General features: G+C 62.3%; 3 protein-coding genes across 9 annotated transcripts in view; 2 read left to right on the forward strand and 1 right to left on the reverse strand.

The window, feature by feature from the left end:
* The window catches only part of ACSF3 (acyl-CoA synthetase family member 3), a 52,698-nt gene extending 36,670 nt beyond the window's left edge, over positions 1-16,028 (forward strand). Inside the window, exons 8-11 of the mRNA XM_041400442.1 lie at positions 12,347-12,481; positions 12,944-13,055; positions 14,567-14,707; positions 14,783-16,028. Of these exons, the coding sequence (XP_041256376.1) occupies positions 12,347-12,481; positions 12,944-13,055; positions 14,567-14,684 (365 nt within the window). The 3' untranslated portion in view covers positions 14,685-14,707; positions 14,783-16,028. The remainder of the gene's footprint in view (positions 1-12,346; positions 12,482-12,943; positions 13,056-14,566; positions 14,708-14,782) is intronic.
* Positions 10,311-27,838, reverse strand: SLC22A31 (solute carrier family 22 member 31). 7 transcript variants are annotated; one of them, XM_041400450.1, is made up of 8 exons: positions 27,702-27,838; positions 27,096-27,199; positions 26,868-27,022; positions 26,528-26,696; positions 25,921-26,253; positions 25,629-25,843; positions 25,423-25,534; positions 24,916-25,338 (listed from the first exon to the last, which is right to left on the reverse strand). In XM_041400450.1, exons 3-8 carry the CDS (start codon positions 26,935-26,937, stop codon positions 24,990-24,992), a joined length of 1,248 nt encoding a protein of 415 aa, XP_041256384.1. In that variant the 5' UTR covers positions 26,938-27,022; positions 27,096-27,199; positions 27,702-27,838; the 3' UTR covers positions 24,916-24,989. The 7 variants fall into 7 exon arrangements, with proteins under 7 accessions (XP_041256383.1, XP_041256384.1, XP_041256382.1 ...); XM_041400448.1 differs by having other exon boundaries at positions 26,528-27,022; XM_041400447.1 differs by lacking the exon at positions 27,702-27,838 and having other exon boundaries at positions 25,921-26,029; positions 26,132-26,253; positions 26,868-27,579.
* Positions 18,951-24,768, forward strand: CDH15 (cadherin 15). The gene is made up of 14 exons (XM_041400441.1): positions 18,951-19,099; positions 20,744-20,887; positions 21,016-21,171; positions 21,250-21,394; positions 21,480-21,640; positions 21,828-21,956; positions 22,068-22,253; positions 22,323-22,576; positions 22,650-22,792; positions 22,859-23,095; positions 23,166-23,405; positions 23,770-23,906; positions 23,986-24,141; positions 24,214-24,768. The coding sequence occupies exons 1-14, from the start codon at positions 19,049-19,051 to the stop codon at positions 24,409-24,411; spliced, it is 2,337 nt and encodes a 778-aa protein (XP_041256375.1). The 5' UTR covers positions 18,951-19,048; the 3' UTR covers positions 24,412-24,768.
* Positions 27,839-27,887: the final 49 nt, after the last annotated feature.

Genomic DNA, 27,887 nt, shown 5'->3' on the forward strand with positions numbered 1-27,887 from the left:
TGTATTCAGGGAGATTTATTTTCAATTACAGGTTAAGGCTGAGACATGAAATAGCACCGGGTTTGAAAGTAGTGCATAAATCCTGCAACAAATCCATGTATCCCTGCTCCATATAATAAGATTTTATTGATTGCTATATTGTATCTGTCAGAATAAAACTCTCTTAATGCATGCATCAGGATGGAGAAGATAGAGAGCTTGTTGGGAGTAGAATCTGATTCAAGAATCAATGCACTTTGATTAATATGTCGTTAAGAAAGTAAGAGTTATTTAACTTGTTTGATGCACATTGCAGAATGATGACTCATATCTTTTAAATTTCTTTCTTTGAGCTGCATTTAAAAAAAACCCACAACCTTGGAGCTGTTTTTCACATTGTTAAATCTTGGTTTATCAGTGAATTTTTGCTGGATCCTTTTGCCCAGGTCACAAATGCCCCTGAACCCCATTAGTAATAAATCCTATGGCCCAAAACACTTCTCATATCCTGTTGTTCAGGCTTTGGAGGGAGAACAGAGTGGACCTGGTGTTTCTTTGTTCCTTCTGGATGTTCTGCAGTGAAGGAGGAAGCTCCAGGGAAAACAAAACAAAACAAACAAACAAAAAAACGCAACAACAAAAAGTTGTTTTTCCACTGTGATTACAAATCCAAGCACCAAGGACAAGCCCTGGCTTAGCTGGGAACATCCCACTCAGCACTGAATTCCCAGCTTGCTCAAAAATGGAACATGCTCTTGCTGCAGCCGTGAGTCCCAGTGCAGGGAATGATCCCAGTGACTCTGACTGGTTTCAGTGACCCCCTGATGTGTCTCTGTCATTTTCAGACTGAGCTCTCCGGTCCACAACTGACACCAGCTGCAGATCCTTGCCATTCCCAGCCCTGGCTGGTGCAGATTCCACAGAATCATGGAATAGTTTGGGTGAGGGAAGGACCTTTCAAGGCCGTCAAGTCCAATCCCCATCACCACCAGGAGGGGCTGAGGGAGCTGGGAAGGGGACAGCCAGGGGGGGAAACAAGGGACAGGATGAGACAAAATGGCCTTAGAGAAGGTTTAGGGTGGAGATGGGGGAAAATTCCTTCATGGAAAGGGCAGTGGTGGAGTCCCCATCCCTGAAAATGTTGAAAAAACACGGATGTGACACTTGGGGACATGGTCAAGGCTGACCACGGTGGTGGTGCAGGGCTGATGGTTGGACTTGATGATCTTAAAGATCTTTCCCTGCTAATTCCATGATTCTGTGATTTCCACCCGTTCTGTTGGGAAAAGCAAAGCCTCCTGCAGTTTCCCAGCACAGAGGAATGTGCTGTTTGTAGGAAAGGCCCTGGGCAGGTCATCCTTGGCCAGGCACAGCTCTTCCCTGCTCTGGGGCTGTGCCTAAGGAGAAGGAGCAGGATGCAGCCCCGTCCCTCTGGCACAGGCTTTTCCCAGTGCTTGGCTGTCCCCAGGGAGCAGCAGGTGTTTCCCTGCCAGGGGAATTGCTCACATCCGTGGGTGGAGCACAGACACCTGAAAGAGAAAATACTTGAGGCTGATCAAGGCAGATTATAAATAGAAATGCATCTAATTAGCATCTTAATCTGCAGGTTTTCTGTTTGTTTGCAGTGGCTTTCCTACTCACAAATCCAGCTAATGCAAATTCTATTTTTAAAGGAATGATTCCTTAATTGTAATGTGCTGAAATTATGTGAGTTACCGGTGTGATCCCACCGGATGGAGCGGGGGCTCCTGCCTGGAGGAGCTGCTTGTGGAGCCTGGCAGGGCTCAGCCTCGGGTGGGGCAGGATGGCAGAGCTCAGCTGCTGCCTTTGGGGCCCACCTTCCCACAAATGCCGTGGAAGGACACCCCAAAAATGCCACGTGGACCCCACACACGCTGCTGTAGGAAGGGGCAGGAGCAGAAGCCAGCCCCGTGCTGGGCTCCCCTTTTCACCCAGCCCTAATTTAAGAAGTGTTTCTAAAATTAAAAACATAAAGATGGAATATTTTCCGGTATATCAGCCTTTATCACCCCCAGAGGTTCCTTCCACACACACACTCAGAGCACTTGGGAGAGAGAATTCCCTTTTTTGCTTCCTGCTTGAGTATTTATTTCTTCTTCTTGAGGATTCAGTATTTCCAGGTTTGCCTGACTGCTGGGAGCCTTGGGGTCACCAGGACATGGGTGAGGTGGGACAAGATGAGCTTTAAGGTCCCTTCCAACCCAAAACATTCTGTGATTCCCTGATTCTGTGATTTTATTTCCCTGAGTGCTGGTGAAACTGATGTTTTCAGCAGTTCAGAGTGACTTGGGATTTTTGTAGCTGTAAATGAGAGCAGCTTTTGGCACAGAATTTGTTTACTCTCTAAAGCTCTGCTCTCGTCGTATCAAACATCTTGGATGCCAATCCTTTCCTTCTTTGAGAACCTCTGCTGCACTGAGGCTCCTTTCCAGAGGCATGGAGCAATTGCTCCCCAGCTGAGAGTCGGTGGGAACAGCAGGCACCTGCAGCTCCAAAATCCAGGCTCTTCCCTTTTGTTCTGTGTCTGCTCTTACCCCTGGAGCTCTGCTGCAGCAGTGCTGCTCTCACAGCCTGGAGGGAGAGCCTGGAACCAGCTCCTGACTGCTGGCAATCATTCTTCCCATCCCATCCTATTCAATTCCATGCCATTTCAGGGATTTAGGAAGGAATCCTCCCTGTGAGGGTGGGCAGGCCCTGACACGGGCTGCCCAGAGCAGCTGTGGCTGCCCCTGGATCCCTGGAAATGTCCAAGGCCAGGCCCCAGTCACTGCATGGAAAAGAAGAGGTGATTCTGCCTTTTGCTAAGGTTTGATTGTCCCTCGGTGACTGCAGGGAGCAGAGGGATCTGCTCTAATATTTTTATTATTACCATTATTATTTTTTGTTACCACACTCCAAAGCTCCACCAGCCACATGCAGTCACACCTTGGAGCATTGACTTATTTATTACTCTTGGAGTTTTCTTTTTCGTCTCGTTGTCTGCAGGGATTTCCATAAATATTTAAATGCTAATGTGAAGAAAAAAAAAAAAAAGTGTTTTTCATTTTTACTCACCCATTTTCTTTTCTGGCTGATCCTCTGGGCAAACCCATCTGCAGTAATTCAGGCTGGAGGAGTGGGGGGGTCCCTGCTCAGCCTGTTTGTGTCATATCAGTCACCCATGAGTTCCTGCTAGTGAGGACTGAGCCTCCAAACTCTTGGCTGCCTGGTTGGCAGAAACCTTCCAGGTTTGCCTGCTTTATCCACTGCTTTCCATTGGAGCAGGACGTGCAGCCTGGGGAGTGTTCATCTGCTCTTGTCCTTCAGTTCTGAGGGCTTGGAGAGGCTCCTGGTCACGCTGGGCTGAAGAAATGAGATAAAAATGAGGAGCAGCACCTCTGCTGCCAGGACAGGCAGGATCTGAGGCTCTGCCAGGCCTTGCCAAGGCTGACTTTCCATTTGGTGCTGTCCTCTCCTGGCTGGGTGCCCAGGACTTGGCTGGCACAGGCTGTGTGAGGGTGCCCAGGGCCAGGCTGGAGCAGGGACCATCTGCAGCAGCCCCTGAGGCCCCAGAACAATAGGACAGACATGGCTCTTTGTATCTGGTAGCCAAACCTGCTGCCCAGGGGGATGTGTTGGGAGGTCTGGCTTGCAGGGGATGGGAAAGGGATGGGTTGGGGAAAGGATCTGAGAGGGGTAGGAGAGGGATGGGTTGGAGAAGGGATCTGAGAGGGATGGGTTGGAGAAGGGATCTGAGAGGGATGGGTTGGAGAAGGGATGCAGTGGATGGTGCTTTCCCTGCCCCAGGGGATCCTGAGTGCAGACACAGTGCAGTGGGACAGTGACACCTAAACACTGCCCTGCCTCCTTCCCTGTGCTCAGAGAAGGAGAAGAATCCTCTTGGGAGCAGGGGAAGGTCTGTGTGGTGGAATGAGCCCACTCACAGGAGCCAGGATGGGGTTGTGGAGGGGGAACGTGGGTGGTGAAGGAAATAGGGTGTGCAGACAAGCCAGGAGGGTCAGTGGGCATCACCCTGACTTCTCACCCTGCTGAGAGGTGCAGTAAATGTGAGGAGCCTTTGGAAAATAAATGTGTGAGGGGAAGGAATCTCTGCTAGATCAGCTGAGACAAGGGGTAGCTGCACTCAAGGCAGGTGCCCAAGTCCCTCTGTGCCCTGGCTGGAAGCAGGGTGGGCAGAGCTCAGCTCAGGCTTGATCAGGCTTGTCTTACCTGCTCCTTTCCCCTCCCAGGTCCCCGAGCTGCTGCCAGCACTCCTGGCACTGCTCCATGTCCCACGCAGCCACCCAGCGTGGGGAGGAGAGCCTTATTAGCACAGCTCTTTGTGAGATGCCCTTGAGTGATTTATTTTTTTTCCAGGTGTAAATGCCAGGGGAGGCTGTTCCAGTGCTTCCCATTCTTTCATCTCGGCAGGGTTTTGCCCTTTCTCCCAGCGTGGCTCTGACAGCAGGCTCACTGCTGCTGCCTCTGGAATACAAAGTTCCCTGTTAGAGAGCATGACAGGAATTCATTTCAGGCTGGGCCTTGCTTTTTTTTTATTGTTATTTTTTTTTATTTGTGGTTTTCTTTTTTCCTCATGCTGGCTGCTCCAGGAGTCTCTGGAGAAGTTTTGAGAGTGGGGAGTCCATTGTTTAACCCCTTTCTCCTGGGAGCAGGCAGCCTGGAGATGACCCAATGCCTTTCCCAGATCAATCATGGAATATCCTCAGCTGGAAGGGATGCATTGAGATCATCAAAGTACAAATCCTGTCCCTGCACAGACACTCCAACAATCCCAGCCTGTGCCTGAGAGCTCCAAACTCCTGGAGCTCTGGCAGCTTTGGGGCTGTGCCCATTCCCTGGGGAGCCTGGGCAGTGCCCAGCACCCTCGGGCAGGGACCCCTTCCACTGTCCCAGGCTGCTCCCAGCCCTGTCCAGCCTGGCCTTCGACATTTCCAGAGATCCAGGGGCAACCACAGCTGCTCTGGGTACCTGTGCCAGGGCCTGCCCACCTTGCCAGGGAAGGATTTCTCCCTGATATCCCAGCTAAGCCTGCCCTCTTTCAATTTAAAGCCATTCCCTGTGTCCTATCCCTCCATGCCTTGTCCCCAGTCCCTCTCCAGCTCTCCCGGAGCCCCTTCAGGCCCTGGCAGGGCTCTGAGCTCTCCCTGGATCCGTCTCCTCTCCAGGTGAGCACCCCCCCCTCTCCCAGCCTGGCTCCAGCCCTGGAGCAGCCCCATGGTCTCCTCTGGACTCTCTCCAGCATCTCCACCTCCTTGCACTGTGGAGTGCAGGTGGGACCTGCCTGGAGAGCAGCAGCTCCACGCTGAGCTCACCTGCCTGTTCCCACCTCAGGGACAGCTCTGGGGCTGCAGCTGCTGAGCCTCTCTCCTCCCAGGCCCTGCTGGAGGATCTTGGCAGCAGACTGGAGCTGTGCTGCCAGCCAGGGCTGCCCGTGCCAGGATAGCAGCTGGACCCAGGAGCGCAGTGCCCGCCCTTCTCCCAGTGCCCTGGCTCTGCTGGGCAGGGCAGGGACACCAGCAAAGGCTTTGTCCTGCACCCAGGGAGTGACTGGGAGCCCTGGGAGCTGCTGGGGAGAGGGTTTCCTCATGAATAATTGCTGTGGAATTAATAGACATGTGGGGTTTTTTTGAGGAAGTTTCAAACTCTCCCCCTCAGGAGCCTTTGATGCTTTATTAACCATCGTGGGCCGTCCAAACCCACCGTGCTCTGCAGAGAGGGAGCTCAGAGCAGCCCCAGGGCTCATCCCTATGAGCCCAGGGAAGGCATTTGCTGGTCCAGGTGACCTGGTGGGGATAGATGGACTCGGGTATCCCCTAGGAGTCACTCTGAGGTTGTGACACGCTCCAAAGGGAGCAGTGAGTTGGACTCTGGAGCCTGGCAGGTCTCACCCCGTGGTCTGAGCAGGGTGGGAAAGGTGGGGAAAAGCAGGAGCTGATGATTTCAGCTGTGTTGGGATTAACAGGAGCTGCTGGGAAAGCAGCCTGCTTCCAGAGAATGGGAGTGCTGAAGGGCTGGGGTGGATGGGGATGACTGGGGAGAGGAGACCCAGTCTTTCCCAAGTCTAATTAATGTTAATTAGCTACAATTAGTGCTCGTGACCTCTGTTGGCAGCCAAGATGGCTGACAGCAGGGACACACATTCCTCACTTCCACGCAATAAATCAAGCTAAAGGTGCTCAGTTATTTAGCCTATCATTTAGCATTTCATTAAAGAGATCTGTGCACATACATCAGCGCTGCCGAGGCAGCCTCGGTCCCTGCAGGAGCAGGGAGGGCTCCCATCAATCCCAGCAGTGCTAGAGGGGCTCTGGATCTCTGAGAGCTGCACCTTCCCCAGGTGCTGGGAACACACCCGAGCCAGGATTCCAGCAGAGAGTGACTCACAGTGAGCGTGCTGCTGGTCCTGCAGGGAGATGTGGCTTGGAGAGAGGTCTCACTTGGATGAGGAGGAATTCCTGAGCTGAGGACAGTCTGGAAGGTCCCTGTTGGAGGCAGGATGTTGCTTCAGCTGGGTCCCACTTTGGCACGGTGTCTTCTCCCATCTCTTCTCCTAGGGAGCAAGCAGCAGGACAAGAGTAAACAGCTTTCCCTGATACCTGACAGCCTCAGGTATTAGGGGAGCTTTCCTCGTGGGAAGGGCTGCCCAGGGCAGCAGTGCAGTCTCCATCCCTGCAGGGATTTAAAACCACGAGGATGTGACACTTGGGGACACGGGTTAGTGCTGGGGAACAGGTGGAGTAGACAGTCTTAAGGGCCTTTTTTAAGCGAAATAATTCCATGATTCTCCTAATGCCAGCAGCATTCCCATGGCACTCTTAGAGGAGGGCTCTGCCTCTTGCTGCTGCAGGGTTTGTGGCTGGGCTGCCCGTGCACCCCATGCCCTCCCTCTCCCAGTGCTCCATAAATAAATGCCCCAGGCCAGGCTGGCACACTGTATCAATCTTGTTTAATAGCCTGGAAAGCTTCTCGCACGGCGGCAGGTCGCGGGGAGCGGCGGGGTGATGGATTGCACCTTCCCGGAGCCGAGCGCCGCTGATATACAATGAAATATTTATGATTTATTCCAGCTAATAAACTGGAGTGAAGTGTGTGATGTATGTGAGCAGATGGGGGATCTGTGCATGCAGTTTTCCTGGCGTGGGGGGATGGAAAGGTGGATGTGTGTGACGGAGAGGCAGCGCTTGGCTGCCCATCCCACGGCCCGGCCACAGAGGGAAGGATTATCTAATTCCTATAAAAAGCCTTTAGCACTTGCCTTATAATCATTTATCCACCCCACGTGGCCTTTCTCCAGCACAAGAACCTCTGGGAATGGGAACAAACCATTTCTTTTTGCACTGGGCTTGGGAGCTTGTGCCCAAAGGGTTGGGAAGAGAGGCAGAGTGACCACAGGAATGTCACTGCTGTGGCACACTCAGCGGTTTCCCAGCCCCACTGTGTCAGTGTTACCTGCAAAAAAATCCTTCCCATGAGTTTAGGAGAGTGGTGAGACACTAAACTGCCCTGGAAAGAGCAGGGAAACTTGAAAGCACGTGAGAAATATGACAGGCACATGGAGCTTGTGGCTGCAGGGGGATTCCAAAGCCTGTGATGAAGCATTCCCATGCTCTGCTGCTGGAGATGATCTGCAGGCTGGAAAACTGTGCAGAAAGGAGGAGGATGGAGGAGGACCTTCCTGCCAGGTGGGACCCCACAGCTGCCTCTGAGTGGTCAGGGGGACCATCACAAGCCCTGGCTGAGTCCCTGTGTGTCCCCATCCACTGTGGGTGACTTGCTCCTGCAAAATCCTCACCTGGCAAAGGGGGTTTGAGCTCCCAGATTTGGCTCTGCTCTCCCAGAGGTGAGGATCAGCATCAGGGCTCAGGCTCTTCATCACCTGCCTGGGCTGTTGGACCAATCCAACCTGGAAAATAAATCATAATTCTAATCAGCGAGGTGTGTCCGCCAGAGGGTGAGCTCTGCCTCAGCCTGATGGACCAGCAGCATCAACAACGATTCCAGGGAAGTGGGAGGCAGGTAGGAGTTAATGCCAGGGTACAGCAAAGACCCAGAACCTCCTGCCCACTGCTCCTGGTGTGTGAGGCCACATCCTCATCCCTGTCCTGCCAGCTGTTCCCTTTCTGCCTGAGTAACCTCTGGATCAGTGTGCTTGGAGATCCTCTGCTGAAAGGCACCAGAGAAGGGCAAAGATTGATTATTCCCACTGCCTTCCTGCAGTGCTTAAGCTTCCCGGGGTTTTCCAGCTGGGAGCTTGCTGCTCCCCCCCTCACACGCTCACTTGGTGAGAGCAGCAATTCCAGAGGAATGCAGGAGGGCGGGTGGGTGCTGTGTGCCAGCTCTTCCCTCGGGAAATGAGGGATCCTCATGGCAGGAGAGCAGCTGACAGCAGGGAATTCCTCCTGGAGTTTGGAAGAAAAAAAACCATGAAGGCTCCCAAAGGAGCAAGGTGCACTGTGTGGTCTTGAAGGAGCTCTGCTGGCTGCCCATGGGTGGCACGTGTGACCGTCCCCAGAGGAGCTCTTCAGTGTCCCTGCAGGTCGGTGTCACCTGGAGGAGTGTCTGTGAGACATTCCTGCTCTCTGTCCCCTCTCTGGGCTGGGCTCTGCATGCAGCATTTGAAAGCCAAGAGTTTGCAAAAATCAGGAGTGATTCATTAAGAGCAAAAAGGTCTAATTAATATTTGAAAGTGCTCCAAGCACATCCTGCTGCTGGCAGGGAAGAGCCCCCCAGCATCCCCGGCGCCGCTCCGGCCCCTGGAGCTCCTGGCTGGAGATTAACTGCCTCCAGAGCAGGAGGCTGAAATCATCAGCAGAATCATTTGCCTTTCAAAGGGGACATTTGCTGGTTCTTGGTATTTTCTGCTGTGCAGCACTTGGTCTGCTGGAGCTGTGACAGGCACGGGGGGACGTCAGAGCTGCAAAGAGCCAAATCCCCTGGGAATGATGCTGTGGAGCAGGCTCTGCTGGTGGCACTGGGCTGTGGGGCTTTGCTTTGCAACCTGGCAGTGCCCATCCTCGGATGGGAGCAACACCCAGGACGCAGCCAAGTCAAAAACGTCCCTGTTCTCAGATCAGCTGTGCCAGGACAGAAAGATTTCACCCATCTTCCCCTTCCAAGTGGATACTCTTCTTTGCACCACACTCAAAGGGCAACACCAACTCCTCTGCCCAGAGACCTTTTCCACTCTCCTGGACTCTGGTAACACACTTGAAATGTCCTGGGAAGCACCTGCCAGGTCCCCTCTGGAGCTGTGAGCACGAAGGAGTGGGTGCACAGTCCGTGGGGTGGGGAGCAGCTGCCAGGAGCCGGGAGTGCCGTGTGACAGTTTTGGATCAGCCTGGCACCGCCTGCTCCCGGCTCGCACGTGGCAGCCGCGCTGTCACTGCCACCAAGCTGGTGACACCTGTTAGCAAACAGCCTCCCGGGCTCCTGAGTGACATCTGTCCCCCCAGAGCAGGGATGGTGTGCCTGGGGTGGGCTCCTCCAGGATGCTGACCTCTCCTCATCACCTGTGGGCAGGTTGAAATCCTGGACTCACAGAGCCCCAGTGTGAGACCAACACTATCCTGTGTGTCCAGCAGGTCCTAGAACGTTCCTGACCCTCTATCTACACCAGGCTGAAGTCGCCTGATTTACCTAAAAAGTCATTTTTTATGCATACTTCAGCTGTCTTAGAGCTCCCTAAGCCACTCAGTGTTTCATTTGTCGAGCCAAAGCATTCCCTGGGTCAATAGTTGGTTGTACCTTTGATGTGGGAATTGTGCTGTGTTTGCCAGGAACAAACTGCCCTGTGGGTGAGGGTGTTGACACAGGTGAGGATTTGGTCCTGCAGCTCAGCTTGAGGAGCAAAGGGGCTCTTGTTCTCCACATCCTGGGAAGCAACTCCAGCAGCCACGAGGTCCCAGCACTCAGTGAAGGAGGTGCTCAAACTACAGCAGAGTCCCAAGGGCCCTTTTGTGTTTGCAGTGAGGATTTTGCAACATGAGTTCGGAACCTCGTGGCAGAAGTCTCCACAGTTTGAGTTGGGAAATGCTGGTCTCCTTTGCCCGTGTGTCCTTCTGTATCCCGCTGGGAGGGCAGTGAGGGCTGGGAGCAGGTTATCCAGAGCAGCTGTCACTGCCCCTGGATCCCTGGAAGTGTCCCAGGCCAGGCTGGGCAGGGCTTGGAGCAGCCTGGGCCAGTGGACGGTGTCCCTGCCCATGACAAGGCTGGAACAAGATGAGTTTTAAGGTCCTTCCAACCCAACCCTTTCCCTAATTCCATGTTTTTAACTGGATAAATATATCTACAACCGCCTGTAACTCCAGCAAAGGGCAGCCCCCGCCGGCGCAGAGCCTGCTCAATATGCAGCTCAGCAGAGCCTTTAACATTTCACAGAACAGATGCCCACTGAGCATCTTGAAACAAATCCAAAGGTAGCAGTGACGGCTGCTGTCAGGGAGGCAACAATCCCACGGCCCCGGCGTCGGCCACGTGCCCGAGGTGCTGCTGCCACGGCTTTGTGTGGTGACAGGAGCTGGGTGCCATGGCCCAGGTGGGCAGAGGAGATGGGGTGTCAGAGACAGCAGCCAAAATCCCCTTTCTGGTGCAGCTGGCTGAGCACGGGGAATGCTGGTTGTGGTTCTGAGCTGCATCCCGCTGGATGGAGCAGCTGGGATGGATGGGCACAGCACCGGCAGCTGCCCGCGAGGGCTGGTGGGCTCATGGGGCAAGGACTCACCTGTGACCCCCGGGAGGACAGGCACTGCTGGGCTCATGGGGCAAGGACTCACCTCTGACCCCCAGAGGACAGGCACTGCTGGGCTCATGGGGCAAGGACTCACCTGTGACCCCCAGGAGGACAGGCACAATCCTTGCTGTGGCTCTCAGGGCAGCACCACTTTGGAAGTGACGCTCAGCACTGCTTGGGACAGTCGTTGAGCAAATTCAGCATCCTTTTAGTGGATCTGGGAATTCCCCACTGGCTTGGGAAGCAGGGAATGCTGGATGTGCCAGTGCACAGGCTGCCTGATGTGCTGGGCTGGAAGCAGATGGTGCAGGGCAGAGGGTAACGGGGCTGTCCTCGGTGGATGGCATCCCCCGGAGCACTGCGGGCTGTCAGCGTGGCAAGTGACAGCCAGGCCTGGTGCTGGAGAGGAGATGGAAAGGAAGGGACAGGGGGAATTACAGAGCTGGTCCCAGGAGCTCACAGCAGTCACAACAATAACGTGACATGTCCCCTCCTTGTGCCGTGCTGCCAGTGGAACAGGGGGATCCGTGTGGGAAGCGGCGCTGGCGTTTGTGGGGAGCAGAACTGGCAGGGATCATTCACCCCATCGGGGCAGAGGGAGGGCAAATGGCTGGTTTCCTGTGCTGGCATCCCAAAGAATGGCATGGGAACTGTGTGCCACTGAACCAGGGCTGAATTCCCTCTCCTCTCCCCATCTTCCCTGTGTGAATAAGCAGCTCCTGCTCCTGGCTGTCCCAGTGCCACCGTTTAATTAATGTCCCCTGTCCCAGCCTGTGTCAGTCACACACCACAGGGTCGGGGTGCAGAAGGCAGTTCACCACAGCAGCCATGGCTTCCTCCCCACTCCAAGCAGCCAAACACCCAGAGAGCCCCAGTTTCCAACTTTCCCCAACTTCAGAATATTCCAGACAGCCTTCAGCATCCACGGAGTGCCAAGGGGCAGGCAAATACAGGAACAATTAATCATTCCCTGGCTGAGCTGCTCAGGATTTTGGCAGGTGCCAGCTGAGCAGGGACACAGCTCTTGTGGGGAGCAGCCTGGATTTTCAGGACTGATTCTGATGTTTCCTTGCCCTGACAGCAAATTCTCTGGGCCTTTGCTGCACTGCAGTGCCAGAGGTGAGCTGGAATTGGGGTGTGAAAACTGCATCACTGCTGGCACATCCTGTGCTACCTGGGCTGGGCTGACATGGATCACACCTGTGGGAAGGACAGGTTGGACCAAACATCTTGCTCAGGACGGGCTCATTTTCCCAATGTCATTCCCCACCTTTCTTCTTTTTTTTCTTTTGTGGAATCACAGAATGGTTTTGCTTGCAAGGACCTTAAAGCTCATCTCGTTCCCCCTTCCACTATGCCAGGCTGCCCCAAGCCCTGTCCAACCTGGCCTTGGGCACTGCCAGGGATCCAAGGGCAGCCACAGCTGCTCTGGGCACCTGTGCCAGGGCCTGCCACCCTCCCAGGGCAGGATTCCCTCCCAGTATCCATGTCACCCTGCCTTGCAGCAGTGGATCCATTCCCCCTTGCACTGCCAGCAGAGTGCCACATCCACGTGCCAGGAGAGGCAGAGGGGGCTCAGGGGAACCTGAGCCTCTGATGGAGCTGTTTGTTTTCCAGGAGACACAGCAGCATACAAGGATGGAGTGTACTGGATCAAGGGCCGCACCTCCGTGGACATCATCAAGAACGGGGGGTTCAAAGTCAGCGCGCTGGAGGTGGAGCGTCAGCTCCTGGCACACCCCCACATCACAGGTCTGTGCTGCCCCCTGCTCCCTGCCCAGAGGGGACAGGGCGTGGGGACACTGCTCTGGGGACAGCCCTGCCTCAGCAGAGGATCCCACAAGGGGATGTTTAAACCCCACAGTTCCTGCTCTCCCCAGGCCGGAGCTGAGTCAGCAGCAGCTCCTGTCTGATTTTGGGAATGAGGCTGCAATTAAATCTGCCCTGCCCTTGTGCATGGCCCTGTGCAAGGGGTCAGAAGTGGTGCCCCCAGCTGCACACCACTCTGTACATCATCCTCCTCCCCCTTGACTCCAGCTTCTCAAACCACGGAGCTTCCTGCCTTTCCTCTGTCCTTGAGTCAGCACACAGCTCCACGGCGTTACCCCGTGCTGACATCCCGTGGCTTTTCCCTCCTCACACCTGAGCCCTGCTGTGCCCAGCTGGGCCCCAGGAGCTGCTCGGGGGGCTGAGGGGTGGCTGCTGTCCCTGCAGACGTGGCGGTGATCGGGCCCCCGGACGCGGTGTGGGGCCAGCGGGTCAGCGCCGTGGTGAGGCTGCGCCGGGGGGAGATGCTCTCCGTCAGGGACCTCAAGGACTGGGCCAGGTAAAACCCCAGGGAGGGGACACGGGGAGAGCAGGCTCAAAGCCAGCAGTGTCCTCAGCAGGGACACGGGTAGGATCACAGAGCCATGGAATGGTTTGGGTGAGAAGGGATCTTAAAGTTCATCCAGTGCCACCCCTGCCATGGCAGGGACACCTTCCACTGTCCCAGGTGCTCCAAGCCCTGTCCAGCCTGGCCTTGGGCACTGCCAGGGATCCAGGGGCAGCCACAGCTGTTCTGGGCACCTGTGCCAGGGCCTCTTCACACTCCCAGGAAAGAATTCCTTCCCAATATCCCATCCATCCCTGCCCTTGGGCAGTTTGAAGCCGTTCCCCCTTGTCCAAGCACTTCAGGCCCTATAAAAAATTTCTCATAAAAAGTCTTCTCTTTTCCCATCTGAACAAGCCAAACTCTCTAAAGAATTCCTTCCCAATATCCCATCCATCCCTGCCCTTGGGCAGTTTGAAGCCGTTCCCCCTTGTCCAAGCACTTCAGGTCCTATAAAAAAGTTCTCATAAAAAGTCTCCTCTTTTCCCATCTGAAGAAGCCAAACTCTCTCAGCTCTTCCTCACAGGAGAGATGCTCACCGTGCCTGAGGTGACTGCTCATCCCTAAATCTCCTGCTGGGGACATTGGTGACCCAGCCAGGAGATCCCTTCCTCCCCCAGGCTGTTCTGGGGGTCCCTGGTGCCAGGCAAAGGGCTCTGCCCAGCCCCCCCCGTACTCCCCTGCCTGCCCCTTCCCAGAGTGTTCCCTGCACGTCTCTCCCGTCGCTGTCCCCAGCTGTGTGACAGGGACATGGCTCTCGTGTCCTTGGACGCAGCTCCCGCAGGGTCCGGCTGCGCCCCCGCCCGCCTCTCCCTCTCGCCCTGTCTCTCCCCTTTATTTTTCATGTCACTTAGGCTCACTGGGCTCCTGTTCTCGCCCTCCCTGGCAGGAGACACATGTCCCTCTTCAGAGTGATTCATTTTGCGGCTTTCGCCTTCCCCGGTGCTTCCCGGCGACAGGCGCCATCCCGAGCTGGCTGCTCCATATGGCCGGCTGCCGGTGGCGGCGGGGGGAGGTGGCCGGCCGGGGCTCGGGGGGCTCGGCAGACTTGGCATCTCGCATTGGAGTCTGTGCCAGGCGCTGCCGGAGCCGGGCACGGCCCCGGCTCGGTGACACACGGGCGGCAGAAGGCAGGAGAGCCCCGCGGAGCGCACGGGATGGAGCCCGGGGCTGCCACCGCCCACCAGTCACACACACACACCCCCGGGAGGCCACTCACCTGCGGCCCCTCGGGGGCTGGCACCGGGGCACGGGGGTCCCAGCACCGCTGAGTGCTGTCCCTGCCCTGGGGACAGTCACTGCTCCCTGCAGGAACAAACATCCCAGCACATCTCCGGGGGGCTGAGCTTAAATTGGGCTCCTGGCGTGTGGGAGGGGGTCCCAGGTGGGGCTGGTTGGGCTGTGGGTGCTCCCGGGAAGGCTCAGCCGGTCCTGCCCAGCTGTGACAGCTCAGTTCGGTGTTGCAGGGACACCATGGCTCCCTATGCCATCCCGACAGAGCTGATCGTGGTGGAGGAGATCCCGCGCAACCAGATGGGCAAAGTCAACAAGAAGGAGCTTCTGAAGCGATTTTACCCAGCCTAGTGCCCCCCCGGGGGGGCTTGGCCCTGATCCGTTCTGTCAACAAGAAGGAGCTTCTGAAGCGATTTTACCCAGCCTAGTGCCCCCCGGGGGGCTTGGCCCTGATCCACGGCCGTTCTGCCCCTGAGGAGGAGCCAAGGGATCATCCCTGGCAGCTCTGGGCTCACTGCAGCCTCGTCCTTGAATAGTGCCCAATAAAAGTAGGATTTGTCCCTCCTGGCTGAGCTGAGCCACAGCTGCAGAGTTAGGGTGTCCTTGAGGGGAGCCCTGTGCAGGAATCACAGAATCATAGAACGGTTTGGATTGGAAAGGACCTTAAAGTCCATCCAGTGGCACACCCTGCCATGGGCAGGGACCTCTTCCACTAGCCCAGGGTGCTCCAAGCCCCATCCAACCTGGCCTTGGATGCTGCCAGAGATGGGGTAGCCACAGCTGCTCTGGGCACCTGTGCCAGGACCTCTCCATCCTCACAGGGAGTGATTTCCCAGCAGAAATAAAGAATAAATCCAAAATCACACATAAATACTGACTGTATTATCCGCCACCACCAAGTGATCCCAGGGCACTGTTGATCAATCAATCCCACCTTTCTCATGGAAGTTTGTCCTGTTTGGCTCCACACGTGAGCTGCCAGCCCCAGGGGGTCGGTGATGCCAGTGGGGGACAGCAGCCCCCAACCAGCGCGTCCATCTGCTCTGGTCCTGAGTGCTGAGGCAGCTCCAGCTTTCCCAGCAGCTGATGGGGCTCTGGAAGCACCAGGGAGGGCAGGAGGAACAAGGAGCGCCAGTAATTACAGGGATTCCTTTGTTAGGGTCGCTAGAGCCCCAAAAATCTGGGAGGACACGGAGGGAACCATGGCAGGCACATGGTGCTGGGCAGAGCAGGCAGGGAGGGGCTGGAAAAAGGGGATGTGGATGGGGACAAGCTTTCTCCAGCCCACCTGCACAGGGGTCTGGCCACAGCCCCGCTCTGTCCATCCCAACACCCTGCCCACAGTGGCATCTCCTGCATTTCTGCACTTCAGGCTCAAAAGGACTTGAGGTGGGGACACGGGGGGCACGCAGAGCTCCCGAGGCAGCTCTCACTGTCCCACCTGGCGGGCATAGGGACACGCACACGTGTGCAGCCCAGCACCAGGGAGGGCCCGAGCCGATCCTTTGTTAAAACATCAACGATGCAGTAAATTTCTTAACTTACCAAATAGATCAATATCAAATTATCATGTCTCGCATTCATAACTCTTAAGCAAGCAACAATGGAGAGAGACAAGGTCACTGGAGAATAAATAGCAGCAAAAGCTCTTAATGATCTATCATTCTCGACAAGCCCGGGCACCCCGCACCAGCCCGGTGACAAGATCATTAATAAAGCTCCGCAGGAACGCTATCGATTGCCTTGATGGATGATCACAGGTAGCAAATACTGTAAAACACCTGGCTGTCACACACAAAATGAGTAGTTTGACTCACACCTCGGCGCGGGGACCGGCCTGGGGCTCTGCTGGGTTTGCTCCTCGGGGATTCCTGCAGGGAGGGGGGTCAGGGGTGACCCCAGTTTGGGGCTGCCGTCTGTACTGGACCCTCATGCTCCCAGCTCCACTCCCACACTGCTGTTTGTCCCTGTAGGTGGGGCTTGTTAATTAAAAGCATCATTAAAGCACCTGGTCACAGTGGCCTGTGTGGGAGCTGAGCTGGATGGAGATGTGGGGACCTGGTGCCACTGGATGAACCTGGAGCCCTCCAGGAGCACCAGCACGGCCAGGACCGTGGTGATGGATGGGGGTTCCGAGGCCGGGGGCTCTGCTCCCCCCACGCTGCATCCCTCAGGGTGCAGGGGGGCTCTGTGTGTCCCCCCAGCTCCAGACACTTCTCTTGCAGCCACATCGGCATTGACGGTGGGATCATATGTACACAACCATTCAATTACCCCGTAATGGCTGCAGGCGATTAAGCCATCAATCTCCTTCATTAGGGCCTGCCAGGCCCGGCCCAGCATCACCTCGTGAAACCATTAAAACAACAACAACAACCACCCACAGCAGCAGCTTTAATGCATTGCCCACAACCTCAGCCCGTGACAGCGCTGGGGTGTCCCCCAGCTGGGGACCCGCTCACCCCGAGGAGGGATTGCCCTGCTGGGGCATCCCCGGGGAGCTGGGGGCTGCCCACCCCTCTGTGCCCCCCCAGCTCGGCACGCCAGGACCTGCTCTAGCACTTTATAGCTGACATTATCTTTTATTGCCATATAAAATCCAAGCTCCGGTGGCTTTATGGGGCTGCGCCGGCGTGTGGCACCTCTGCACTCCCAGCTGCTCGCTCTGCCCTGCTGGGCACTGCCCTGACCCCCCGGGCGCTGCACTGGGGTCACAGCTGGTCCCAGGGCACCACACGTGAGGGACATGGCTGGTGCCACACTGGGGTCGTGGCAGGTCCAGCTGCACCCCACACTGGAGATGTGATTGTCCCAACACACACAGCGGGGTACGACTGCTCCCAGCACCCGCGACACTGGCACTGCTGGGCAGGGCACGGGGTGTCAGTGGGAGGGGAACCCTCCAAAATCGGGGGACACAGCACCCAGAGCAGCACGGGGAGTCGTACTCCTGAGCTGGTCCTGAACTTGCGGGACCCCAAATCCCGGGAGCCGCTGATCTGCAGGGCAGGGGGTGTCAGTGCAGGCACAGCAGGGGCCGGGGGTCCCTGCCGTGCTGCAGCCGTGCCACCGGCAGCCCCGTCCCCACGAGCGGGGCTGGCGCCTTGTCAGAGCCTGTCACGTCTGCCAGCCCCGCTCTCGGTGCCGGTGGCAGCGAGCATCTGCTCGGCCGCCCCGCTGCCACGGCACGGCACGGCACGGCACGGGCAGCCCCAGGACCCCCGGCCAGCGCCGCCGGGCCGGCTCCTCGCCGTGACACTGATGCGGGGTGACAGGGCGGCGGGGAGGACAAATGGGACCGGACAGACGGACGGGCAAGTGAGCGCCGCTGCCCGCGCCGCGGGTCACCCGAGCCCGCCGCTCACGACACGTCCTTGGGGACAGCGACAGCCCCGCCACCAGTGCTCGGCTCCTGGGTGCGGACGGGACGCACCCCGCAGCCCTCCTCCTGTGTCCCTTTTCCCACGCCTTGTTCCCCATCCCCGTGGCCGTGACCCGCACCGAGGGCACCCAGGGCGTTTATTCCCAAGGAAGGGACAAAGCTGGGCGGGGGTCCCGTGCTACCGAGCAGGGTCGAGGTGGTGCCACCAGTGTCACCGGCATATATCGCCAAGCCCGGGACTCGGTTTCCCGGAGGGCAAGAACTCCTCGACGCCTTCGCCCTGCCCGGGGGGTCGTGGGTCTCCATCCCTGCTGCACCGGGACCCCCGGGACCCCGAGCGGACGGGCGGGGGACGCTCCCGGTGCGGCACCGCGGGCGGCGAGGACGGCCGGGGCCGGGGCCGGTGGCCGGGACGATGCTGCCACCTGGTGCCACGGCACGGCGGCGGCGCCGGGACAGGCACCGGGGGTCGGGGGAGACACCGGGACCGGCACCGGGGACCGGGGGAAGCACCGGCACCGGGGGTCGAGGGCAGCACTGGGACCGGCAGCGGGGTTCGAGGGCAGCACTGGGATTGGCCGCGGGGGCCGGAGAAAGCACCGGGACCGGGGGGTCGGGGGGCAGCGCGGGACCGGCAGGAGGGGCCGAGAGCCTTGTCGGGACTCCCGGAGCGGCCCCCGCCCGCTCCCGGTGGGAACCCGCCCCGCCCGGGAGACACGGGGCGCTGCCGGTCCCTCTCCCGACTCCGCACTGGGACGGGCCCCGACGCCAGCACAGAAGGCACCGGCACCGGGAAGGGCCGGGGATAGACGGGCGGGCTCGCCCCGACGGGAGGCGCGGCCGAGGGGGCGAGAAGAACCGGTCCCGGTCCCTCTCCCTGTCCCGGTCCCGGTCCCGGTCCAGGCCCGTGTCCCACTGTCGGTGTCGGAGCCTGTCCCTGCCGCGGTCCCTGTGCCGGTGCCGGTCCCTGTCCCGGCGCCGGAGCAGCCGGGGGGCGGCGGGCCCGGCTCTCCCCCTCCCGCCCGCCCCGTCGCGGCATCCCCGGAGCGCGCCCGGCGGCAGCTGCCGCGTTCCGCCCGCCCTGCCCGGGATGCGCACCCCGGCCCCGCCAGCGGGGACCCCCCCGCGCCCCCCGCATCCCTCCAGGCCCCCGCACCTCCCTCGCCGGGCCCCCGCCGGGCCGGGCAGGGCAGGGGTGCGGGCTGCGGGCCGGGGGCGGCGGGGCCAGCTGCCCGCGGGGGGGTCCGGTGCCCGCAGCACATGTGCTGTCACTCAGCCAGTCCCGCCGCTATTTTAGCTCGGGGCCGGCGGCCGGGCTGTGCCCCGCTCCGCCATGGGCCCCCCGCTCCTCCTCGCCTGCCTGCTCGCCCCGCTCTGCGCTCGGGTAAGGGGTGCGGGGACACCGGGGGGGTGGCACTGGGAGGGATGGGGACCCCCGGCTCCGTGCCCCAGGAGGGCTGGCTGGGATGAGGAGCCTGCAGGCGGAACCAGGGGTCGGCCGGACCCCAGACCTCGTGGAAACTCATCCCTGGGAGAAGCGGGGATGGGGCTGGGGGTGCTGGGGGCTCGGAGCCCCTCTTGAGGCATTTCCCACCCCACAGATGGCCGTGGCAGGGGGGGGCCTGCGGCTCCGGCACATTGCCCGCGCTGTGACCGGGATGGGCTGAGATGGGCTCTGGGGGAGGGTTAGGCACTTAAAGACACCCTGCTCCTCTTTTTTCCACCCCGGCTGTGCTCCCGGACCTCCCTGCACCCCCCTGCCCGCTCACGCCCCCCCAGCGCCCCTCAGCCTGGTCTCGGGCCTGAGGCACACGGGGCCCTTGGGATCCTGGCCTGGACCCTGTGCTCGGCTGCTCCAGGGCAGGGGAAGGAAAGGGGATCTGCAGGGCAGCCCCACAGGAACGGGGCGTCCCTCCCTCACATCCCGATCCCCCCCAGTCCAGCGGCCCCCAGGGACGGGCGGGGGGTTTCTCCTGCTGGAGGAGGGAGCAGAGAAAGACCTGGAGGCCACAGCGCAGCCCCCGAGCCTCAGAACCAGCCCCTTGTCCTTGCCCCCGCCGTGGGGCTGGGACACAGCCCCCCTCCCCACAGCCCCCTCCCCAGGGACCCCCGGCACAGCCAGCCCCACTGCCCCATTTCCCTGCCCCCCATCAGGGCACACACGGCCCCTGGGGCTCCAGGGACCCCCCTGGCAGCCAGCGGTGCAGGCACAGCTGGGCACAGATGTGGGTGCAAGGCTGGCGCTGCCCAGATGTGCTCCCTCCTCGGGGAGGGGACAGCACCTGTCCCCGGGGCCAGGACGAGGCTGGCACGGAGCTGGGGGGTGGGTGGCTGCATGCACACCTCTCTGCCCCCTCCCCACCCCCAGCTCCCACTGTCCCATGGCTCTGCCCCCCCACAACCACCCCAAATCCCTGACCTCGGTCCCGCACAGCCCCGTAACCCATCCTTGTCCCCACAGCTCCCTGGCCCCACTGCAGCCCACCAGAACTCCTGTTCCCCTTGTTTCCATCCCGAATCTCCCCCTCACAGCCCCCAGCTCCATCCCAGGTCCCCAGCTCCCTCTGCCTCCCCCTCCCAGCACCCCAGGCCTGTCCCTCAGGGTCACACTGACAGCTCAAACTGATCCCTGACCCCCCAGCCCTCTCTGCCACGTCTGTGTGGTGACAGTGACATGGGGGGAAGCCGTGGTAAGTGCTGCCTGCCCGAGGTACCTCCCCTTCCCCAGGGGTCCTGTGGGGCACAGCCCATGCCCAGGGCACCACTGGGATCATTTGTGGGGCAGCCCTTCCTGGTGAGCCCAGCAGGACCCCCATCACCATCACACTGGGGTGGCAGGGGACACTGACACAAAGCTCCTGGGGAAGCTGGGTGGTCTCTGTGTTACCCCACCCGCACTGGGGGGAGCACTCCAGCACCATGTGCCCCACTGTGCACAGCCAGCCCAGGTGCAGCTCCCTGCCCACTGCCCGGGCATTCCACCCCAGCCCGGAGCCTGGGGGTTCCTGGCAGCACCGTGTCCCCCCAGGGTGCCAGCCCAGCCCAGACAGGCGCTGCAGCCCCCCAGGGCTGGCGGCAGCACGAGGCTCCTCGGCGGGTGAAGAGGGCCTGGGTGATCCCCCCCATCAGTGTCTCAGAGAACCACAAGCGCATCCCCCACCTCCTGGTGCAGGTAGGTGAGAGCCCCCCAGCCTCTGTCCCAGCTCTCCCCCACCCTGGGCAGGGGCATTGCACAGGGGCACCCCCAGAGGGGCGCAGACCCCCAGCCTGGGACCCCCAGCCCTGATTCTCCTGGGGCAGATCAAGTCAGACAAGCAGCAGCCCGGAGGGGTGATCTACAGCATCAAAGGGCCGGGGGTGGATGAGGAGCCCCTGGGCATCTTCTCCATCGACAAGTTCACCGGGAAGGTTTTCCTCAACGCCATGCTGGACCGGGAGGAGCACGACCGCTACCGGGTAAGGAGGATCCTGGGTGCCCACAGCCCCTCCCGGGGCCCCCAGCCCCACTCCGACCCCCCCACTCTGCACCCACAGCTCAGAGCCTTCGCACTGGACCTGGGCGGGGTCACCCTGGAGGAGCCCACCGACCTGGAGATCATCGTGGTGGACCAGAACGACAACCGGCCGCTCTTCCGGCAGGACGTGTTCACGGGGCGCGTGGTGGAGGGCGCTGAGCCAGGTGGGTCCGGCCGGGGGGGCTGGGCTGGGCTGGGGGGGCCGAGCCGGGCCTGTGCCAGCACCCACCGGGCGCCCCTGGGCCGCAGGGACCTGCGTGATGACCGTGGATGCCACCGACGCCGACGACCCCGACACGGACAACGCGGCGCTGCGCTATTCCATCGTGGAGCAGGGCGCTGCGGGGATGTTCAGCATCAACGCCACCACCGGGGAGATCTGCACGGCACGGCCCGGCCTCGACCGTGAGGTAGCGGCGTGGGGTCACCGGGACGGGACCGGGGGGACACCGGCGCTCGGGGCAGGCACGGACACCCCACGTGGTGAAACCACAGCTCCGTCCAGGGGCACAGCCAGGGCGGGTGGGCAGCAGCTGGGGGATCTCTGTGCTCCCTGGGGGCTGGGGGGCTCAGCTCTGTCCCCCCCATTCCCCACAGACCATGGGGGTGTACAACCTGACGGTGCAGGCGGCCGACATGTCCGGGGACGGGCTGACCACCACGGCCATGGCCGTCATCTACCTGGAGGACATCAACGACAACCCTCCCGAGTTCACCAAGGAGGAGGTAACAGCCGGCCTGCGGGGCCGTGCCGGGGTCGGCGGGGCGGGAGCTGCCCCCCGGGGGTCTGCAGCATCCCAGAGGGGCAGAGTCCAGCCCCACGCCGCTCTCCCCCAGTTCTCCATGGAGGTGGAGGAGCAGGCGGCCGGTGTGGACGTGGGCAAGGTTTTTGTGCACGACAAGGACCTGGCGGGCTCGCCCAGCTGGTTGGCCAAATTCACCATCCTGGAGGGCGACCCCGAGGGCGCCTTCGCCATCCGGACCGACCCCCACACCAACGACGGCGTGCTCTCCGTGGTCAAGGTGGGCAGGGGGCAGCCAGGGGTCCCCGGGGGGTCTCAGGGCTCGGCTGACCCCCGGCCCCTCCCGCAGCCGCTGGACCACGAGGTGCGGGACCGCTTCGAGCTGACGGTGTCGGTGCAGAACGAGCGGCCGCTGGAGCCCTCGGCCCCCGGCAGCCCCCGGGCGCTGGCCACGGTGCGGGTGCGGGTGCGGGACGTCAACGAGGCGCCCGCGTTCCGCGAGAACCCGCGGCGGATCAGCGTGCTGGAGGGGACACCCCCGGGCACCCCCATCACCACCTACACCGCCAGCGACCCCGACACCCACCAGATGCAGACCCTCTCGTGAGTCGCGCTCCCCTCCCACGGCCCCGGCGGGGGGGTGGGGGCGATGTCTCACGCAGCCCCTCGCCCACAGCTACGCGCTGCTCTACGACCCCGCGGACTGGCTGCAGCTGGACCCTCACGCCGGCACCGTCCGCACCAAGCGGGAGCTGCTGCACCCCTCTGCCTTCCTGCAGGGCGGCTGGTACATCGCCCTGGTACTCGCCCGCGACGATGGTGAGCAGCCGCCCCCCCGGCCCCTCGCCCCCGCTGCCCCCGCTGACCCCTCTGCTCTGTCCCCAGCCGAGCCCCCGCTCTCGGCCACCGGCACCCTCTCCATCGAGATCCTGGAGGTGAACGACCACGCTCCGCAGCTGCAGCCGCCGGCCGGGGTGCTCTGCGGGCGGCCGGGCCGCGGGGGGACCCTGCTCCTGGGGGCCACCGACGATGACCGGCCCCCCCACGGGGCCCCCTTCCACTTCCAGCTCAGCCCCCAGCACCCGCAGCTCGCCCGCAACTGGAGCATCGCCCGCTTCAATGGTGAGGGTCGGCCGGGGCCCTGGGGGCGATGCTGCACGGAGGGTCCCGCTGACCCCTGCCCGCCCCGCAGTGACCCACGCCTTGCTGGCCGTGCTGGCGGAGCTGCCCGAGGGGCCCTACTCGCTGCCGCTGCTGCTCCGGGACTCGGGGACCCCCCCGCGGGAGCAGCAGCAGCTGCTGAACGTCTCGGTGTGCCACTGCGGCCGCGACGGCACCTGCCTGGACGGGGCACTGGCCGCGGCCACCGCCGGGGCCGGCATCACCCTCGGGGCGCTCATGATCATCCTGGGCAGCACCATCCTCCTCCTCGGTGAGTGCGGCCCGCTCCGTCCTTCCCCAACCCTGCACCCCTGCCCGTGGCACCCCGGCCCCGTGCTGGTCTGGCCGCCCCTCCCGAACCCCAGCAGCCCATTCTGTCACCTTGACCCCCACCCAGCACCCCATCCTGGGCCTGGCCTCCCACCCAACCCTACCCACGACCCCCAGCACCTCCCCCTACCCAGCAACCCCTTCTGACCGCAATCCAGACCCTCTCATTTCCCTCGCTGCCCATCCCGCCCCAATCCCACCCCAATCCCTCCTCCCAGCCCCACCGCGTCCCACCCCAGCCATCGCCCCGTGCCTCTCCATGCCCACGCGCGTGTCCCGTGTCCCGCGTGGCCGTGTCCCCGCAGTGCTGGCGGCTCTGGGCGCTGCGCGGGTGCGCGGGCGCCGCCGGGCTCTGCGCAAGGGGCTCCTGCAGCGCTCCCGGGACGACATGCGCGACAACATCCTCAACTACGACGAGCAGGGCGGGGGCGAGGAGGACCAGGTGAGCAGGACCCGTGGCAGGGGGGTCCCGGGGGTCCGCAGCTCAGCCCTGCGCCCCTAAACCCCTCCCGGCCCCGCAGGACGCCTACGACATCAATCAGCTCCGGCACCCCGAGCTCTTCTCCCCCCGGGCCAAGCCCCCCCTGCGCAGGGACGCCCCGCTCAGCTCCGGGACCCCCATGGTCCCCCGCAAGCTGCCCAGCAGCCCCTCCGACATCGAGGACTTCATCAATGAGGTGGGTCGGGGCCCGGCAGTCCCCCACCAGTCCCCCACTGCCCGGGGTGACGGTGCCCCCCCGTCCCTGCAGGGGCTGGAGGCGGCTGACAGCGACCCCAGCGTGCCCCCCTATGACACGGCCCTCATCTACGACTACGAGGGCTCGGGCTCGGTCGCCAGCCCCCTCAGCTCCATCGTGTCCAGCCTGACGGACGAGGACCAGGACTACGACTACCTGAGCGAGTGGGGGCCCCGCTTCCGCCGCCTGGCCGACCTCTACGGGCACTAGCGGGGATGGGGGGCAGCGGGGGACAGCCCACTGCCCAGGGAGGGGCTGGGGCAGGGCGGGGCAGCGGGCAGCTCACACACACACACAGAGGACATGCCCAGAGGCGGCGGCTTCACGAGTGGACCCGCACGGGATGCCCGGCTGGAGCGGTTTGCACACGCGTGTGCAACGAGAGCCTCCGTGCCGGGGTGCACACCCCCACCCTGCAGAGCCCAGCTCAGCAAACCTGGGGGGCCGCCCGGGTGAGCCCCACACAGCTGGGGAGGGGCGACGAGACCCCTGGGCACCCCCATAATAAAGAGCGGGGCTTGGTGGCGGGGGTGTGTGACCCCCCACACCAGCGACCCGTAGAAACAAGGCACTTTTATTGGGAGGCGGCAGACCCCCGGGGGGCTTCCCCCCTGCCCCAGGGCCCCCAGCACCGCCGCTCCTGGGGCGGGACCAGGCCCCACCGCGGGCTGGGCGCTGCCCCCCAGCCCACGCGTCCTGCTGCTCCCCTAACATCCCTGGGTGGGGTGGGGGGGTCCCTGCTCAGCCCCCCCCGGCAGGGAGAGCCCCGGGGAGCGCGGGGAGCACGGCTACATCTCGCGGGGGGGCTCCGGGGAGCGCAGCATCCTCTTGGTGGAGGCGGCCAGGCAGGAATAGTCGTGGGGGATGGCGTGGGGGGCCAGCAGGGGTAGGTGGTCCTCGCGGGGGGGGCGGCGGAACAGGGGCGGGCGGCGCTGGCTCTCGCCGTCCTGCAGGGACTGGGGCAGGCCCCGGCCCTGGCTCTCGGGCAGTAACATGATGCTGAGCACGGCCAGGATGGCGAAGGAGGCGAACACGACGTGGTGCAGGAAGAAGCCGCGGCTGTTGGGGATGGCGGTGATGGGCGCCGCAGCCTTGCCCACGAAATTGGCGCCCACGACCAGGCCCAGCCCGGCGCCCCTGCGGGACGAACAGGCTCAGGGGGTCCTGCCCGCTGCCCCCCGCTCCGGGGCAGCACAAGAGGGGGGCAGCTCCCCCTTTTACCTGACCACGGTGGGCAGAACCTCGCTGGCGAAGAAGATGCTGAGCATGGTGACGGCGTGGGAGGCGGCCGTGCCCACCACGGACAGGGTCAGCACGATGAGCTCCAGCAGGTCTGCCGGGGGGGGAAAGCACGTCAGGGGGCAAATCCCGCACCCACCTCCTCCCCCCGGCTGGGGCTGCGTGCCGGGGGTCCCGCGGGGGCTTACACTGGGTGAGGGCCAGCAGCAGCAGGGAGGAGATGCCGGTGAGGACGGTGCAGAGCAGGAGGATGGCGCGGCGCCCGAAGCGCTCGGCGGTCAGGCACACGAAGAGGCAGGCGGCCGCCTCGGTGCCCAGCAGCGCCAGGTGGGAGGAGAAGAAGTGGGGCAGGTGCGGGACAAGGTTGCGGGTGAAGCAGTGGCGGATGCCGGAGCCGATGAACCTAAGGGACAGCGGGGTCAGGGGGCGGCGAGCGGGACCCCCGCCCCAGGACCACCCGCCCGCAGCCCCGCCGCTCACGCCGCGAAGCCGAGGATGACGCCGTTCTTCCAGATGACCCTGGTGCTGCAGATCTCGCACACCGAGTGGTACCGGGGCCGCGGGGGCCCCTCGGGCAGGGCCTCCAGCTCTGCCGGGACAGGGAAAAGCGGGATAGAGCCGGCTCTGTTACACCAGCCCCACAGCAGGGCTTTGGGGATGGGGCCGATGGCGCTCGGAGCCCCCCACGCACCCGCGAGGAGGCTGTCCTGGGGGCAGTTGTCTTCGGCCAGCGCCTGCAGGGTCTTCCTGGCCCTCTCCGGTTGCCGTGTGGCCAGCAGCCAGCGCGGCGACTCCAGCAGCAGTGCCGGGCACCTGGGGCACGAGTGTCAGCTCACAGGGCTCCCCAGGGGCTGGCCACCCTCCAGCACTGACCTTCCCACCTGGCTTCAAAGCAACGCTGCCCAGAAACCCTCAGCTGCAAACCTGAGCAAACATTTACCCAGGGTGGGGGGGTTCCCACTCCTCTGGAGAGCCCCGGGTGGCCTTTGATCCCCATCCTGGGCAGGTGTCCTGGGCTGGGAACAGGGTGGCACCAGCCCCGGGGCACAGCCCAGTCCCACGCAGCCCCCTGCCCGGGGGTCCTTACCACCAGCTGGCAGCCAGCAGGGCCAGGATCATGGTGACAGCGCCCTGCAGCACCCGCCAGTCCCGGCACAGCAGGGCCAGCCCCGGCAGCAGCAGCTCCCCGGCTATCCAGAAGAATCCGGCCACCATCGTCACCCCCAGGCGGTGCGGGGGGTCACACAGCTCCAGCCCTGGCAGGGGGCGAGGGGGCCACAGTGGGTGCCGAGGACACCGGGCATCCTGCACCTTGGAGCACCCGGTATTCCAGACCACCCCGGGACAGCCTGGAGCATCCCGCACCCCAGGGCGTCCTGGAGCACCCTCAGCACCCAAACCCCCTCGGGTGCCCCCCTCACACTCACGTGCCACGTAGAGGGCGAGGAAGGCTCCTGCCAGCGCGGCCCCAAAGAGCAGCCGTGCCACCAGGACCATGAGGAAATCCACGGCCAGTGCCACGGCCAGGCCCACGGGCACGGCCAGCGCCAGGGACAGCAGGAAGGTGGGACGGCGGCCAAACCTGCCAGGGATGGGCTGTGAGGGGCTGGGCACGGTGCCCCCTGCCCCGGGGGCTGCCCGGGGACCCCCACTACCTGTCACAGGCCAGGCCGGCGGTGACACTGCCCAGCGTCCAGCCCAGCAGGTGCGTGGTCTGCTCCAGGGGCACCTTCCAGCGCGAGGCACACACCAGGTCCCACTGCGGGGACACAGCGGGGACGTGTCAGCCTGGGGGGCTTGGCAGACCCCCTGGCACTGCCCACAGGGCTGGGATGGATGGGGCTGCAGGGCGTCTGGAGAGCCCCCGCCCCACAAACAGAAATGTGGGGACAGATGTGAGGGGGCAGTACAGGCGGTTCCAAGAGCCCTGGACACCCTCCAGCCCCTCAGCACCCTTCCCCAGGGCTCTCCCAGCCAGCCCCAAACCCCTCCAGGGGTCACTGCTGCCCGTGCACATCCAGGGCTTTCCCGTGGGATCCTTACCGGAGCCCCCAGCAGGCTCTGGTGGCTGGGACCCCCCGGTTTGTCCCCCTGACTCCTCTCGGGTATCCCCCCCCAGAGCGTTCCCAGGCCCCTCCCTTGACCCCTCCTTTACCCACGGGACCCCTCATCCCCCTCCAGCGCCGCAGACTCCCCCAGGCCCGGGGGTCCCCCCTCTCCCCAGGCCTGGCACCCCCCCGGTCGCAGCACCCCGTGCCCACCTGTGTGACGAGGTTGGCGCGGAGGCCGGCGGCGGGCAGCGCGTAGTGCCAGCCGCGGGTGCAGGGCCCGGTGCCGTTGGGGCGGGGGTCTCCGGAGGGGTACCGGTACAGCTGGCAGGGGCTCCAGCCGCCGCGGAGGCGCGGCACGGCGGCGCGGAGCAGCGCGGGGCCGCCAAGGCGGCGGAG

This window comes from Onychostruthus taczanowskii, unplaced genomic scaffold, assembly GCF_017590055.1.
Source record: "Onychostruthus taczanowskii isolate IOZ18803 unplaced genomic scaffold, ASM1759005v1 scaffold18, whole genome shotgun sequence".
Classification (NCBI taxonomy): domain Eukaryota; kingdom Metazoa; phylum Chordata; class Aves; order Passeriformes; family Passeridae; genus Onychostruthus; species Onychostruthus taczanowskii.